The sequence below is a fragment of the Octopus bimaculoides genome, chromosome 10, assembly GCF_001194135.2.
Source record: "Octopus bimaculoides isolate UCB-OBI-ISO-001 chromosome 10, ASM119413v2, whole genome shotgun sequence".
NCBI classification, from domain to species: domain Eukaryota; kingdom Metazoa; phylum Mollusca; class Cephalopoda; order Octopoda; family Octopodidae; genus Octopus; species Octopus bimaculoides.
In genome coordinates this window covers 43,563,235-43,581,206 of record NC_068990.1, presented here as the reverse complement: position 1 = coordinate 43,581,206, position 17,972 = coordinate 43,563,235, and the positions used below count along the sequence as shown (strand labels likewise).

At 34.6% G+C, this 17,972-nt stretch overlaps 1 protein-coding gene across 2 annotated transcripts in view; it reads right to left on the bottom strand.

Moving 5' to 3' along the window:
• The window catches only part of LOC106868234 (DDB1- and CUL4-associated factor 15), a 130,816-nt gene that overhangs the window by 13,889 nt on the left and 98,955 nt on the right, over window positions 1-17,972 (bottom strand). For both annotated transcript variants that reach the window (XM_014913400.2, XM_052971140.1), the window contains exons 5-6: window positions 12,941-13,047; window positions 8,790-10,250 (exon numbers count right to left, since the gene is read on the bottom strand). In XM_014913400.2, coding sequence (XP_014768886.1) covers window positions 8,790-10,250; window positions 12,941-13,047 — 1,568 coding nt within the window. The remainder of the gene's footprint in view (window positions 1-8,789; window positions 10,251-12,940; window positions 13,048-17,972) is intronic.

Sequence of the window (17,972 nt, the reverse complement as noted above, 5' to 3'; positions counted from 1 at the left end):
AGAGAGAGAGAGAGAGAGAGAGAGAGAGAGAAAGAGAGAGAGAGAGAGAACTGAGTGAAAGTTTGCAAACGAACTGGGCAAACAATGGTCTACAAAAATTGTAGCTGGAAAAATCCTTGGAGAAAAGGCCATAGAGATAAGAGGATTGAACATGTGACAACTAGAACCAGAAGACAGGTAAAGGGGAAAAAATGTCAGATGAGCCACCTACATTCCAAGAGAAAGGCAGCTGCAAATGGTGAGGAGGGCATGATTTGAGGGAGATCCAGCTGTTATTTTGAGCAAATCAAATGATCACATCAAAGTTACTTCACTGGGTTGAGATGTATGTATGTATGTACTAACTTTTGTTCTGTTATGATACAAACATACACAAATCTTAAATAACCATGACTGACTTAATTGTGAAACATGTTTCATAACATATAGAGAATACTGAATAAAATAATTCGAACTAATAAACAAGTTTCAGCTAGTTCAGTTAACAAGTTAATAATGACCTACTGGCTGATGTCTTTCATTTACCTTCACTAATAACTTCCCTTAATCTAGAATGATGACCTAGCTGCAAATACTGCCATTAAAAAACAGGAGAAAAGTGTTGTGGTTGCTTAGCCCAAAGTCTGTTAAGATTGAGGGAACTTGTGTGATCAAAGATATTTCAATTGTCTTTTAGAGAAATTTGGTTCTTCTCTCTAGCATGTTAGGCAAATCCACTGGTTTGCTTAGGTAAACATTATTGACAAGTCTGTTGTCCTGAAGTGAAATCTTCAAATGAGTCCTAGGGCAACAGAGCAAAAATACTCCACTTAGTGGCTCTTTTAATCACCACAGTAAATGAAATTATATAGTGACAGCTCAACAACTCAGAAGATTAAGGCAAATTAAAATTGAAATTGCTAAGTTATCATTGTAAAATTGAATAGATTCATTGTTCCAATGTTATACTTTTTCCTCACAGAATACCTGTAGTAACCTAATTACACAAAACACTAATTAAAATCATTAAATAACAAATAGCAATAAATGAGACAGTAATAAAAATCTTACAATAAAAGAAAACTAATTGTTGTATCAGTTAGGGAGAGTGCTAAGACAGTAAAAGTATTATAACAAAGTCACTGGTTAAACGGTCAGGTAATCTGGCTGTGAATATGTTATCATCCGTCATTGGCAGAATGGCATCATAATTAATTGTATAAAGATGAAGGATATGTGCCACAGAGAGAATTATTTGGCTTTTATATTGATGTATCAAATCATGAAGTCGTTAGAAAGAAGCACACTTTGAAAACGAAAGTTGTATGGAATTCAAGGTTTTTTTTTTCTGTACAAAGATAACTTTCTAAAGAGTTGGTTGCAAAGGAAGATCTTACTCAAGAACAAAGAAATAGTAACTTTATTCGTTGGTAAAGGGAAAGTAGTTGACAAGGTGCCTACACATAATAATTTAGATGCAATGAGAATCTAGATGTAACTGAATGAATGATATAAGCTTTAGATGAACGAGTAGCAGGCATCAACAGTAAACTCAATGTAAAGTACTAGCAAACACTACCAAGGTCTTGACTTTTGTGTAATCCACAACATAAACTTCACTGGAGAATATGTTGAAATATGATTTATGTTAGAAAATCAAAAGACCGGACTAAAGGACAAGATTAATGTCACCTTTCATCATTCGGGAACAAGCTGGCCATGTTCAAAATGTGAAAAAGAACATTGCTTAGTCAGGGCAAATATTCCTGCTAAAGATAAGCTCAACTGTAGGTATATCAGAAACACTAAGAATATCTAACAGAAAGAACACTGATAAACAGAGCATCACAGAATGGTGGTGTAGTTCAGTTAATAGTTGTATTAATTCTATTAGATGGCATAGTCAGACATGGCTGAGAAGACCTATGAGCAGAGGTGTTTTGATTGTGACTATCTAGCTTTTATATTCCAAGAACAGTGTAATTGGGACATTATCCAATATGTCTTTCCTTTTGTAATGGTAGGGTGTTATTTGAGATAAATCTGAAAGCCATTAATTACAGGTTAACCCTCTAGCATTCAGATTTTTCTGCCAAATGTAATGCTTGTTTATTCTCAGAATAACATTGTTAGATAGGTGTGAGATGCCAGATCTGGTCAGTTTAAACATAAAACAAGTACAATATTTGGGCCAGATATGGCCGGTTTAAACACTAAAGTGTTAAGTAGTGATAAAAATAGAAGCTAACAATTTAATGGAAGATTTAAAAAAATTTTTGGAAAATGTTACTTATGCTAGGAATAAATGGTTCCTTTACAGGAAAGAATGGCAGATTATACATGTCACATGTAAGAAATATACTGTACGCCAGTAGAATATAAGAAATGATTACAAAAAAAAAAAGACAACTACAAAAGTATTAAGTTGTGTGTAGTTTGTTGCTTGTAACAGTGTTCGGTTAGAAGATGTATGCAAGTATGCTGAAGACATGACAAGATAGCAGAGGTAATATCCAAGAGAGAGTACAACATTGATTTTGATACATAATATCAAAAGATGATACATCTTAGATGAATAAATGCTGTGACAGTTACTTAGAATTTGAAGACTAGGTCACACTTGACAATCTCGGTCTCACAGATGAGATGTCATAGAATCAAGATAGAAAGACAGTAGCTGTACTGCAGCTTGAATAAACTGATGCCAGCACTGACCTGAAGAGGACAGAGATAAAATGATGGTGAAGATAAAAACTGATTCAATAAGCATTTTATGTTGAAGAAAGAAGCCATCTTTCATATTTCTCCTCCATATATTGGCCAGTCTCTGACAGCTTGTTGCTTCCATACTACTCAATCTCTTACATGGAATTAATAAACAAGTCTCCCTGAAATTGCGCCTGACGAGCTTAACCTTTTAACCCTACAATGTCATTCTAAAAATGAAGAATCACATCATCAATGCTACAAGATTATACATAATTAATTGAAAACAATGTGAATAAATAAGCATTACATTTGACAAAGCAATCTGAATGCCAAAAGGGTTAAATAAGAACTCGTTGGATAATGTAGTCCTACAAAGCAGTAAAAAGATAAGCTGGACAAGCAGGAATATCTTTGGCCAAAACTGACCTAAACAAAAACAAACTTCATTTTCTTTCTGCAATTTATAAAGAACGTATTTACATCTTAATATATTTTAGAAAGTTCTGGTGAATAGGTACTTCATGGAGATAATATAATTTTAACAACAATATTTCTACAGGTAAAATTTCAGTCTGGCCAGTTATAAAAGACCACTGATTATAGTTAACACTATTTAAGTAGCTGAACTATCAAATAATCATGTTTGTATTCGTTACAGAACATGACCAGGCTGCCAATTTCCTTGCTGTTTAGAGTAGATTAATTTAAAATTGTCAACATTTTATGGTAATAGTAATTCATCTATGTCAATAACACACAGGGATATACTGCACAAAATACTGTAGAAAATAAATAGTGTCAATGAAAAGGATGAAATAGTTTCAAAGAGCATATCACACCTCAAATGGTTTTTCTATCATGACCCAGGCAAATATTTTCTTTAAACAATGCATAGATATGTTAACATGAGTAAAATATAAGCATTTTTACCGTCTTCTTATCTTGGCAAAGAGTAGTGTAAAAAAACCCATCAACTGATTGTGGTGTTTCAGAAGCATATTTAGAGAAGGTCACCGGATAATTTATGCAAAGTTAACTGCAGTGCAGGTGTGTAATGCTGATGAAAGATTTTTTAAAATAGACATTATGTGGTACGTGTGTGAGTGAGTCTTCAAAAACTATTACAGAGGGAAGGCGAGAAGACAGACAAAAGGAGCGAGGTAGCTAGAAGTGAAAAGTGGAGTTAAAAGGAAGGAGGGGAGTTGATAACATCTACAGTGCATCATGTGACTAAGGAAAAAGAACAGATACCATGTGACCAAACAGAAAATTGCCACATGACCAACGGACTCTCAGACAGAAATACATTCTGTCTACTTGTGATTTATGTTCAAATGGTTGTACTTTTCTTCTCTTCAGTTAAACATTAAATACATTTTGAGAGAGAGAGAAAAAAAAAAAAGAGAAATATAAAAGTGATAGTTCATTGTTAATAAGGGGGTGTAATAATTTTATAAATCTACTTCTAAAAAAAAATGGTTGCAGCATCAGTTCAATCAAGAGGAGGTTGAAAAACTTAAAAGAGAGGCTTATATTGCTTGTCTGTTCAAATGTAGCTTTTTGATAATGTGGTTCACCCTACCCCATCAACATTATGTCATTAATATAGCCAATGGATAAACAGACAGACAAAAAAAAAAACCCCAAAAAGATTGCATGTACGAACAAATTTAGAATAAAGACATTAACACAAAAAAAGTTGACTGCTGTAAAAACCTGGGGTAGAATTGATAAAAACTTAGAAAACAGCATTAGAAAACATTGTTAACTCGTGCAGAAAAGATGATAGTACTGCTTTTGACTTGTAATGTGAATGAATAATACATGCTTGGTAAAGAAGAAGTGTATAAGATTGTCATTGCTAATGTTTATTCCCAAGTCAACACACTGACTGAGGTTACCATGGATGGTAGAAGTAGACCAAAGAAAATTTAGAAACAAAGTAATGAGGTTAGGAAGCATCATGTTAATGTAGCTGCTGCTCTGTTTGCAATAATGGTAACACTGATAATAAAAAAGTAAACAAAATACTAAAATTATTCTGAATCTAAATAAATGGACTGCATTAAAATATATATTTCCAAAAGAGCCAATAAAGTAGTCTCTATGTGATTTAATCTGCTAGAAATACCAACCAAATCTTCAAATTAGGACAAGTTGATTTCAAAAGGATGATGGACGGGGATGACAAGTTGACTTATTTACTCCAAGGTACACAGTAGCCAAGCAAAAGATAGGATTGTCATGATGAATGCTAAGTCAGTCAACATAGGCTAAACAGCAATACATTCTCAAATTGCATGTACATGTGTGTGTGTGTGTGAGAGAGAGAGAGAGAGAGAGAGAGAAAGAGAGAGAGAGAGAGATAGAGATCAGAGTAAATTAGTTAGGGAAGAAAAACCAGTCTATTGAGAAACATTGAACCAAGTTTCTATCACTTGCAGGTATAATATCAAATGCCTTAACACGATTTTATGTTACAAATCTCAGCAGTTAATTCATAATTAAAAATAATAATAATAATATAAATTGAAGTTGATTATCAAAATACATATTTCCAACATATTATATTGAGGCCTAGGAAACAGGTGAAAACACACCACAATCAAATACAACATCAAGATAATAATGATGCCTTTGTACATTCTATTACAGAGTGATAGTAATAAATCTTAATACAACTTATTGATTTCGAAGTGACTAGATTAATGATATATTGCTACAGGTCTCTCATATTTGGAAATTACATTTTCTTGGAGAGATTTGAGAACAAATTTACGCCTCAACACTATATTGACAAATTCTGCAATGAATGCTGCCAAACGTAATAAACTACTAGCTATTAATTATCATTATTTCATGGAGGTATTACAATATAATTTGAAAAACAATATTAAATTACAATTAGAATATAATTACTGAGGGCTTTGATCAGTTAGAATACAAACAAATATAATAGGTGGTTGCTATGTATTAGTAACAAATTTTGTGCTTGAACTATTTTAACCTTTTTGCAAATTGTGAAGCTAATGATGTTAGGTTATGTCGATGTAAAAATTACAGCATGGGAAGTAATGGACATAGCTACCTGTCTGTCATATAGATGACTACCATTCTAGTGCTGATGCCAAGAGAAACCATACCTAGTACACTGTAAGCGTTGAGAGGATGCTTTAGTTTTGTCTAGAATATGACAACCTCTCAACTGCTGGTACCATGTAAAAAAGCACCAAGTGCACTCTGTAAAGTGATTGATATTAGAAAGGGCATCCAACCAAAAATGAAACTCTTGAGTGGAATGTAATCCTCCAATTCTCAAATATGTGCTAATTTGATCATGGTGACTCATGCTACGATGGGAAGTGAGCATAAAACGATATGATCATAATGATAATATGGATTCTGTGAGATTTAGTGGGGTTATACTATAACCAAAGAAAATATCAACTAAAGGCAGTGGTGGGCTTATGCTGTTCCTAAAGGAAGCATCAACAAGAGACAGTGTAGGCATTTTTTAATGAAGAAGCACTGACTTTAAGGTGTCAAGATTTAGATTATTTGAATGCTTAAAGTCTCCCTATGGATACAATACAGCACTTGCTGGGTGCTTAGTGCCCTTCTCTCTCAACAACCATTTAAGCTCTCAAGAAGTTTAAAGCATGCTTAAATTTCTACCATATAAATGTTCATTTATTATTAAAGTTGTATTAATTTAATGCCAGCTGGTGTTTTCATTTTTGTATGGTTTCCTTTAAAAACAGATCTAGTTTATAACTCATTTACAATATCTACACACACACAGTGAAAATCGAAATGGAACATGGAAATGATTGAAAGGAAGTTGGCAAACTACACAGAACACCTCTTGTCAGCCATGAATACCAAAATCCAGTTTCAGCATATTTAGAGTCTAGTCATATATGACTACACACACACATGTATATAGACACATGTTTAGATGTACAAATGGAAGTAAAAGTACTGCACAGGTTTATTTATTTATATGAAGCAGATACATTTTTTTAAAAATTTGTTTTACCAGAACATGTATATGTTTATATATATATCTTTATATAAAACTGACATCTCACCCATCATCATTCATACATTTTATCCATCCACACTGGCATAAGTTGGATGGGTCTCATACCACCTCACTAAACTATCACAAACTCATGTTGACTAGCACACAGCAATAAAGAAAAACAGTCATTCCGTCATCAATAAACTAGGTACATTTATTTTGCCACTGATACTAAAGACTAAACTGACCGCTCTGCCTGATGTTATCCCTGATCATTCACATGTATAAATATACTTTTCTAGGCACAAGGCCCAAAATTATGAGGGAGGGGGGGGGCAGTCAATTAGAGCGAACACCAGTATGTAACTGGTACTTAATTTATCGACCTTGGCGGAATTTGAACTCAGAATGTAAAGACAGATGAAATACCACTGAGCATTTTGTCCAGCTTGCTGCCTTCACAAATATACCCTTAAACAATGATAATGATATGTACTGTGTTCAGAAGAGAAAAAATAAAAAAATAAAAATGAAATTATCAATGTTGTGGGAAACTAGCATAATGTCTAATAGAACAAATAGTATGTAATTTTAAGACAGACAACATATAGTGGCATGCAAAGAAATCAACAATGCTAGAGATAGCATACTCTTTTACTCATTTCAATCATTCAACTGTGGCCACACTGGAGCACTGCCTTGAAGAATTTTTAGTTGAATTAATTGTCCCCAGTACTTATTTCTTGGTATTAGCCTGGTATTTATTCTATTGGTATCTTTTGCTGAGCCACTAAGTTACAGGGACGTATACACACCAATACCGGCAGTGATTGAGGGACAAACAGACACACGCAGATATATACATGACGGGTTTCTTTCAGTTTCTGTCTACCAAATCCACTCAAGGATTTGGTTAGCCTGAAGCTACAGAAGACACTTGCCCAAGGTGCCATGCAGTGAGACTGAACCCAGAATCATGTGGAAGCAAGCTTCTTACCACACAGCCATGCCTATACTATTCCTGCTATTTTCAGACTACAGTATGCCTACTGTTAGTGGTAGGTAAAAAGAAATTGACGGGGCAACGCAAGGTATGTAAAAATATTAGAATTTTGAAGCAATTGCAACCAACTACTTTTCACTGGCACACTCAGATTCAGTAAATAGTCATCATCATCATTTAATGTCTGTTTTTCATGCTGATCTGAGCTGGATGGTTTGAACAGACCTGGTAAGGCCAGGAGCCGTACCAAGCTCCCTTGTCTGTTCTTGTATGGTTTCTACAGCTGGAAGCCCTTCCTGATGTCAAACACCCCACAGAGTGTACTGAGTGCTCTTTATGTGACACTAGCACCAGTGCTTTTAACATGGCACCAGAATGAGTGCATTTTATGTGGCACCAGCACTGGTGTCAATTCTGCTGTGGAAGACGGGTCTTATTTAAAAATGAAAAAAACAAAAACAAAAAAAACTGAAATATGTTCTTTGAGTGTTGACTTCTAAATCTAATTAACAAATTATACAAATCTACTGCCTGTTTTAAAGCATCCAATCATTTTATGCTGTATTCTTCACAACAGGATGTGACAACACAGCTGGGGGTACCACCTTCAGAGATTACATGTAACTGATTACATTAATGCACTCCCCAATACTTGACTGGTAGCTAGTTTACTGATCCAGAAAAAATAACAACAAAGTCAAACTAAGTGGAGGAAGATTTTAACATAGAATTTTATGCAACACCACATATTTGGTTTCTGGTTCAACAGATAGGTCCCTGATGTGACACCACTATACTAATGAAGGCTGGTTATAAACAAATTTAAATATCAGCATAATGCTGTTAACTACACAATCAGAAAGGAGGAAATGGAATCTGTTGTCAAGTGTGCAGACATGAAACAGGTAGAGTTAATGGTCAGTGGCCCATTATCTTCATTTCAGAACCATTGTGCTTGTCCAAGACTACAGCTCAAACACTTCAAGCAAAGAAAGACTTCATTGATTTAAAGAGGAAACTTGCTCCTTGTCAATAGTGTACAAGTTTAACAGGAGAAATATTGTGGACACTTACCTTCATTTAGTAAAATGTTTTCCCTGCTGCTGTCTTCAAGATATGTAAATTTCCTCATGGAGAAAGACATTGACCGAGATTCATTGATGTGTAAATAGACTGGGAGGTTTTCGTTGCTGTTTTGCGTGGCACTACTGCCACTGTTACTATTGGGAGAAAAGAAGGGCTGCTGGGATATGTTATTTGATGGAGATAAAGGTTGACTGGTAGATTCCACAATATTTTCTTTTGTATCAGAGTCACTGGTAGCATTGCAATAGCACTTAGAGTGGTGACTGACCACACTAGAAGCAGTGCCATTCTTCTTTGAACACCGACACTCCTCCAGTACATTCAGTTTGGAACTACGCTGAAAAACTGTAGGGGGCGGTGCTGGTGGTGGCGATGTTGCATCTGACTTTGCTGTGTCCACAATGACGCAACAACTAGAGCAGCTGTTGCGCTGCTTCACCATGCGGCACCATTTACTATTGCTATCACTCAGTCTGGTATGAAGATCACAGCAGCTAGAAGTAGGGGGAGGTGGAGGAGGAGAAGAGAAGTTTGTAGCAAGATGATGGTGGTTGTGGTGGAGGTGGCTGTTGTGGAGATGGTGGTGGTGGTGGTGGTGGTGATGGTGATGACAAGAGGAGGTAGAAGTAAGAGTTCTATCACAGACAGTGCAGCAGGATTGCTTCATGCATCGGTTAGTAGAATCATCGCCACCCCCACTACTGTTATTCAGAGATGGAGGACAAGAGTTTTCACAGTTGCAGTTCCAACAGTAGCCAGAGGTCTTACTGTGTCGGCAGCAGGTGTTGGTAGTGGACTCACCGCAGCATGCTGAGCAGCAAGTATATTGCTCCACAGCGTCAGCGTTGGATGGATTGACTGAGTGAAGTCGAGTTCTTTGGCAGCACTTTGTTACATTGCTGGCTGTTGTGGTGTTGGTTGTATTTGTGCAGCTGGTTGATGTCATGTTGTTAGTGGCTGCAGTATTATTAGTGTTCAAACTATTGGAAACGCCTGTTATTGATACACTAGTGCTCGATGGTTTGTTTGGTTGCAATCCTTTCGGATTGTTCTTACCCCAGCAATCTTCATCTGACTCGGCAGCCGAATCGGATGAGCCTGTTGGGGATCCCCTGAAGTCATAGTATCCATTAATGAGGTGGTGGTAAGCTTCAGCTCGGCTACCACTACCATCAACCCCTGAGTTAGCTGAGGCAGGGTTGGTGCTGCCACAGCTGAATAGTCTTTTACATTCATCCACAGAGTTGCTTGCCTTGTTACACTGTGTTACAGGTTGGTTGATACGGAAGTCGAGAGCAACCAAAGAGTCACCTGTGTTAAGAACCACCATTCCGTCCATTTTGAGCTGGATTTGTGGAATAAATGCTGGAAATGGTGGAGCCAGTTCATACTTGCTGTAGATACAAAAACTGTGTTTAACACACATAACTTTCTTTTTGCGTTTTGTACCTGAAAGACAAAATGGATACAAGTTAATAAAACCAAGACATGTAACTTCCTAACTGAAATAATTTCCCATTTACAACATTTAGTTCAGGCTTTCATGCTTCTAGATTGCAAACCTGCAAAGAATTGACATTAGTTTTCATTATTCCAATGACAAATTATTCACTGTTTATGTACGAGTACACACCTGCACTTCAATATGGGTTATCAAATTTGGCATAATGCACAAAAAGGAGGAAGGTGAGACAAAAGTATTTGTCATTTCAATTTTCTTTCTTCTATAACATTGAGGCCTGTTTAAATTGTGAATATTTATTTCATATATATATATATATATATATATATATATATATATAGTGAAATGTTATGAAAGTTTTTTGGAGATAAGAAATGGTAGACTCACAAAAATATGTCCAGAATAATGTTTAATAAGGCACATTAGAGGAGAAAATGAATTCATGTTCATAATTAAAATAATATCCACTGAAAATTGATAAAAGAAAAAACAAGGTCCATATAGTTAGTATTGCTATGGCTATCATTTTCCTACAAACAAAAAACACAATAATTAAACAAGTTCTCATAATGTAGCATCCGATAGGATTTGTAAATGTTTACAATCCACTAGACAACTGGAGTCTACAAGAATTCAAAGCAGGATACACCGAGAAGACTTTAACCCTTTAGCAGATCCAACCCAAACATTTTACCTGTTTTATGTTAAAACTGTCCAGATCCAACTTCTCATACCTACCCCACACTAAAAATATATAAACACACCATTGAAATTGTGAAGCTATAAGATCAATCGTGAGCAATTCAAAACAGTGTGAATAAATAAGAAATCTGAATGCTAAAGGGCTAAGCAATGAATGCCAGACTGGTATGCAGTATGGTATGTTTCTATATGTATTATTCTGTTATTTTGTCTGAGAGGTCACACATTTTGAAACCTGACTTTACCACAACTTTCTTCAAAGTTTAGAAGGCATTTGTAATCACCCATAAAAAATCCAATGCTGCTTAAAGTAGTGAACTGTACCTCTAATTATTGACAGCTGGATGAAATGGGTATATTGAAAATTAAATGTCCTTGCTCAGAACATACAATATTAAGGACATGATTTAAGTTTAATACCTCTGTTTTGGTCAGCTGTCATAATAGGGTGTATAAATTGTAACCACAAAACTGATGTACGTTTGAAAATTATTTTTGAAGAACTCTCAATTTCAAAACCACAGAAAAAGTCAAGAATAATAACAATAATAATAAAAAAAAGGTTTCATATTTATGATGCAATCAGGTTTCACATAAAGTCTTTCCAAATTATATAATTATAAAATTTATTATATTTTTATACAGGTGTATAAATTATATATACACAGCACTGTCATCATCATCACAACCATCTTCCTCCTCATACTCTACTCTGCTTAGAGATGAAGCCTGCCCAATAGTGACCTCATGGTCACTGGTATGTATGTAGGTATGTATGAATGCATGCATGGCCACTGGTATTTATCTGTTGTTTACTGGCAGTAGTGTGTTACAAATGAAGTTGTGTATTGTAACAGGTGAAAAATTCTTCAGAGATATTTTGTCAGTTTCAATGTATTGACTCTCAAGCATCAACAGGAATAGGAAGTAGAAAGGAAGAATTTGAGGGTCTATTTTTAAGATTGAAGACTGCTGCTGCCATTACAATGTTCAGTCTGTTGATGTGTTCTGAGTCCCAAATGCAACCAAGATCAACTATTGAGTCAATTAAGTAAATTGACAGTGATGATGGCAGACTGATTCAATCAGCTCAGCCCTTCCTCTACAAAATAATTTAATGTCTACAAATTAGATAAAATATTTGCAGCTGCAAGACAATGTCTAATGAATTACTTTCAGGGAAAATTCTTTAGGGAGAGCAAGAGAAAAGTCATCATACATTTAGGTTCTTTTAAAATATCATCATGACCAAGACCATTTCCCTTTCAACTGACTTCACTAAAAGTGATACCTGTCACTGATATTCACATACATTTTTTTTGTAGATGTAGGGTTTTCTTTTAACAGAAAATGAAACTAAAATCAAAAGATGGTAAATTAGATGAACTGAGAGCAGCTGTATGAGAATATAGACTTTAAAATAAACATGGAAAATAACTTTATTTTTATTAGTCTCAATCTCTTAGCTGTATTAAATGTATGTTATATAACGCTTATCTTGAATTTTAAGATTAACACACTATTCTCCATTATCTGCTTAAATAAAGATTTGCATTAAAATAAAATTAAAATAAAGAACCATTTTCATCAACAGTGCAATAATAATTAGTTTTCACAACTGGTATCAGTGACTTAGTGGTTGAAAAGATAACACATTGGACTACAGACTTTTCTTGCAGCCACATAACTCTTGTTGCCTCAGTCTGCCACACTAGTAATATTTAGCACTTACATATTAGAAGTAATTTGAAAGTGGCAGAAAGAGCAAACAATATTAGGGCGGAAAACCCCCCCAAAAAACTGCCCATCATAAAATATGCTAATGTCAAAGAGTGTGCAAACATCACATAACACAAGCTTATAACAAAAGAAAAAACTGCATAAGTAAGAATTGGAAAAAAAAAGTGTTTTTGATGACAATCATGAGGATAATTATTATTACTCTGCCCCCTCCAAAAAATTAAAATATACTTACAGGAAGAATTGGATTCACTAATATAACAATCTTTGCAAGCATTGAGAGGTGGCACTGCAGTTATAGTTATGAAACACTGGCTGCCCTCTTCTCGACTTCTTGGAACACTAAAGACAGAAAACAGCAAATTTATAAAGAAAAATAAAAAAAATCAAGCAAGAAAGACCCCACCACCACCGTTTCAGAAGAAAAAGCTATTTCGGAAATAAAATAAATATCAGAATGTCTACAGAATGTTTGGAGCATGAGAAATTTGTTTTAATTTGATAAGTGTGTCACTAAATAGACAATGGAGCTCATATTGAACAGATTTTTAAATATATCTAGTGAGCAAGCGATAGCAACACATTCCTATAGCATGGTGCGAAAAGCCAGATCAATATTTTCATTCAACTTTCTACACTCCAATACAAAAGAAAGCAAGAACATCATTAATAACGAGACTAACAATTCTATAGTAATAAATGTCGTTCTTGGACTGGATTCACTATTATACAGATTTAAGTCACCTGATCAACATTTGCATTTTATTTCTACACTAAATAACATTGCATTTCAATAAACAAAGAAAGAGGGTGGGGGAACCCCAAAATTTCCATAAGAAATTCCACTGAAATGTTAACAGTGTTTTTGAAATAAAACTCTTTATTAAACTACCACATGACCATCTCACTTTCAACAAATGTCTGCATACACACCAGGACTTTGCATCAATTAGCCAGGGAGAGAGAGAAACAACTATGGTTCTACAATGCCAAATGCTACATTTATCTGTTGCTCTATTAGACATGCAAGGTTTATTAAAGACCTGTTTTACATGGAGATACCTTTGCCAAAACTCAAGAAAACAACAACAAAAAAAAACAAAACAGAACAAAACAACATAGTTAAGTCCCCTCTGGTATATGACTTCCTTTACTGCTGCTGTAACATAACAGCAGGGACAGTTGGAATTTATGACCTTCACATGAATAGCTTATGCTAATTCCTATATATTTAATATACATCCTCATGGTGGTTGTGAAGAAGAAGCAAGCAATAGATGAAGAAAAAGAACAAAATGAGAAAGAAGGAAAAGAAAAAAGAATCAAAATCAGAAGAAAACACTAGTAGACAGCTGCCAGTAAATGTAGAGTAGCACTGATATTGATCAATTCCATGAGGTAGAAAGAACAAATTATATTACATTAAAAAAAAAAGTGTTTCCAGTCAGTAAAGAGAAAATATTGTAGATTGTTATTAAACACACACACACACACACACACACACAGTGCAGTAAAACTTCCTGATGTCTGTTATGTTTATTGCCTTACAGTCATTACTTTCCTTGAGTCAACAACAAGGCAACTGCTATGTTGTCAGTCAACAGTCTAGAAATAACAGCCAAATTTTCCTCAAATCACATCTGACCATCTTAAGAAAAGAAAAGATTCTTTTGACAAAGACTCCCCAGACATTCATGAAGCCAAACTGGCTTCTGCCTGAACATCTTTTGTCATATGATTATTTTCTCAAGAACAATTGTATCCAAAATTTAAATATTAAGGATCTCTCTTTATAAGTGATGATGCTCAGCTAAGCATATTTTTTAAAAGAAAATTTTCTACTAGTGCTGTTTTCCTGATTTTGAGTCCAACTGACACTGAGGGGTTACAGCTGAGCTAGGCAATAGTATCAGAATGCCGACCTTATAGGTCATTGTTTTATATCTTAGTATTGACAATGTATTGTCCGTTTCTTCATTGACCACTAAGATGGCTTTGTCTCAAGACTACCACCAGAGTATTTAGCATCTCAAACCCTATAGTGATAGCTTCTACTTCTCCATAATTTTTTCCCCTACATTTACCTATCCAAATTACACTAACTGGAAAATGCAGTTTCAAAACAAGAAATCTATTTTTTATGATCATTCAAGTCACCAGCCAAATTTGAAATATTTCCCACTATATCAATGTGGTAGGTCATAACACCACATGATTTTCTTGAGCCTACCTCCACCCATTCATATCTTCTGTTCCTCTTTGTTCTGGGAACATCCTCCTTTGCTTTCTTTATTACTAAGATTTAGTGTTTTTAACTGGACAAAGAAATTTCATGTCACCTCCAATTTTAGCAGATTTCAGACAAATGACTGGCTTATCCAGTGCATAATGCCAATCCCACTTTGTTGAGCTGTAAAGATACACTATTTTTATCACTTTATATTTATAGGAAACAGGAGTTATATATCTAACAAGCACTTCATTGGGCTGCAGTGCCAAGGTTTGATTTTCCTGTGAATATCAAAAGAATACACTCAACTCTGCTGTAAGAGTCGTGGTGGTGGTGGTGCTGCTGCAGCTGCTGCTATAACCTAATGGGATATGAAGTTCACCTTGGTTAACTTACCACATAAATACTATTACAAGTCTCAATTCTTAGCCCTTTAGCATTCACATTACTGTGTGAAATGTAATGTTTGTTTATTCACATTGTCTTCAACCTGAGATTTCGATGATGTGATAGTATGTTTTCAAAATGACATTGTGGGGTAGGTTTGAGAGACAGGATCTGGCCAGTTTGAACATAAAACTTGTAGAAGATTTTGGCCAGATATGGCTGGATTGAATGCTAAATATTCACTAAACTAGTACTAAACCCCATCAGATCACACTCATAATAAATAGCACAAATTTCGGGTATAAATTCCTGAAATAAAGTTTGTTTATCAGATGTATGTAACATTGCTTCTATACAAGAACTGAGCAATTCTGATAATTCTCTTTATCTATTAATACTTTAATTCTTCCTGTAGTAAAATATTTCAAATTACTCAAACAAGTGTCTATCAAATAAATACCAAGGAAACTTAGAAATCTTTCCCAGATGTTTTCATTAAGAAAACTCAAAGAAAAAAAAAAAACCTTCAAATTCTTACAATGTTATATTTGTGAGCATACATATACATTACATACAGAAAGTGTTACATAATAAAACCAAATAAAAACAATTAAAAAAAGAACTTTCTTTCACTATTTAACTCATGCCTTTCTACATTCTGGTTTTTGCATAAATTAAGAAAGAAAACAAACAAGCAAAAGATAACTTAACTCAAAGCAAATTTAAGCTAAAATTCTTAAAAGATGATATTGTATATGTTCCTACATTTGGGAATAAGCCAGACACCAAAGGTCAGGATGAGGAAACTGACATAAGATTGGAAAAATTAGATAATAGCTTCTAAGAAAAATTCAAACTGGTTATTTAATCTTATTGTCTGTTGATATAAATCTATCCAATACAAGTAACAAACACAAGATATTCAAGAAATCAAATGGTGACTTTGCTTAGAGAGTACTCTCTCTCTCTCTCTCTCTCTCATTACTAATGATCTTCTGTCTGTTGTATTTATTTCTTGTTTCTTGGCAAATAACTTAAACTGTTTGATAGAAACATCTTAGAGATAAGCATTACATTCAAATTATTAATTCTTACAATGGCTATTCATGAGAGAGAGAGAAGGGTTATATGGTTATAGAATCCGCATGTTATTAGCTTAACTTCTACTCTATGTTGCTCACCCCTACTGTTACTAATATAACATATAATTAAATAATCCCATCATCAAAATTATAGCTCAGAAAGAAATCAGAGCCTTTCCATTATCATTTCTAGTATACTTGACAAAGCAAAAAATGGCAAACAATTTATGTATGTGCACTTGTTCTATATGTTTTATATCAAACATTATTAACTATGCAAGCATGTGTTCTTTGGTTTGATTCTGTGTGGCTTTAGGAGCAAGTGTCTTTAACCATGACCTCACGTTGACCCCAACATCCTGAGAGTGGAATTTAGGAGACAGAAACAGAATAGAAGTCTTCTGCATGCATGTGTGTAAGTAACTTAATCATGTATAAGCTGGTTTTAGAATAGGGAGTCTGTGCACATGTATGTCATAAGAAGCAACTAAAAAAGGTTGGTGATAGGAAGGGCATCTGACTACAAAACACTGCCTCCAAAACACCATTTTACCCATACCACCATGGAAAAGTGGACAGAAAGCAATGATTATACACACACAAATTGACTTGGGCATATCTTTTAGCAATTTATGTCAGCATAAGATATAAACATCACTAAGAAAACTAGAAGGGGTAAGGGACAAAGTTTTATGCTGGAAGTCTCTTGCACTGTGTTGGACACTTGTTTGTAAACTCAATGTCAGGTATGCAGTGAACCAGTGACTGACCCATTCAAACCCTGCAACCAATGGTGCTACCGGCCACTAACTAAAATATAAAATATATAACCATTAAAAAAATTTCTCTTGTAATATTTTGCTTATTTTCTGCCTTTTACGACAATATCCAGCAACAAGTTTGGAAAAGGATATGCAAAATGAGGAAGTTAATAGAGGGAGAAGTGAACCAATTCTCAATTCCTTTAGAGAAGCAAATTAAAATTAATCTAGAACAGTAAGCAAATTACTAAATAGTAGTGAGCAAATTGCTATACAGATGTAATTATCTAATAATCGTAGTGGAATGTGCACATATACATCAACATACTCATTTTAACACGGACTTTTCTATGCTTTCATAGGTCAGACAAGACTTTGTAGAAAATTTTTCTACAGTTGGATGCTCTTCCTGTTGCTAACCGTTACAGGTTTCCAAGCAAGGTAATATTTCCCCTAGTGTATTGAACAATGAACAAGCTAGACATACTTTATGGGAGAATTGTAAGCAAATAACATCATTTGCATGAATGATAACATTTTGTCTACAATCAGTGTGCATGTCAAAACAAGATGAACACAAACACAAAACAGGCTTCTTTCAGTTTTCATCTGCCAAATTTTATTTACAGTGATTAATCTTTGGCTATATTCAAAGACATAAACTGAGAATGCCCACTCAGTGGGAACGATCCTCAAACCATGTAGTTCTGAAGCAAGTTTCTTAATCACGCAACCATTACCTACACCCAACTCACACATGCTTGCACAGCTTTCTTGCCTTTTAGTTTTGCTTTCAGTTATTGCAAT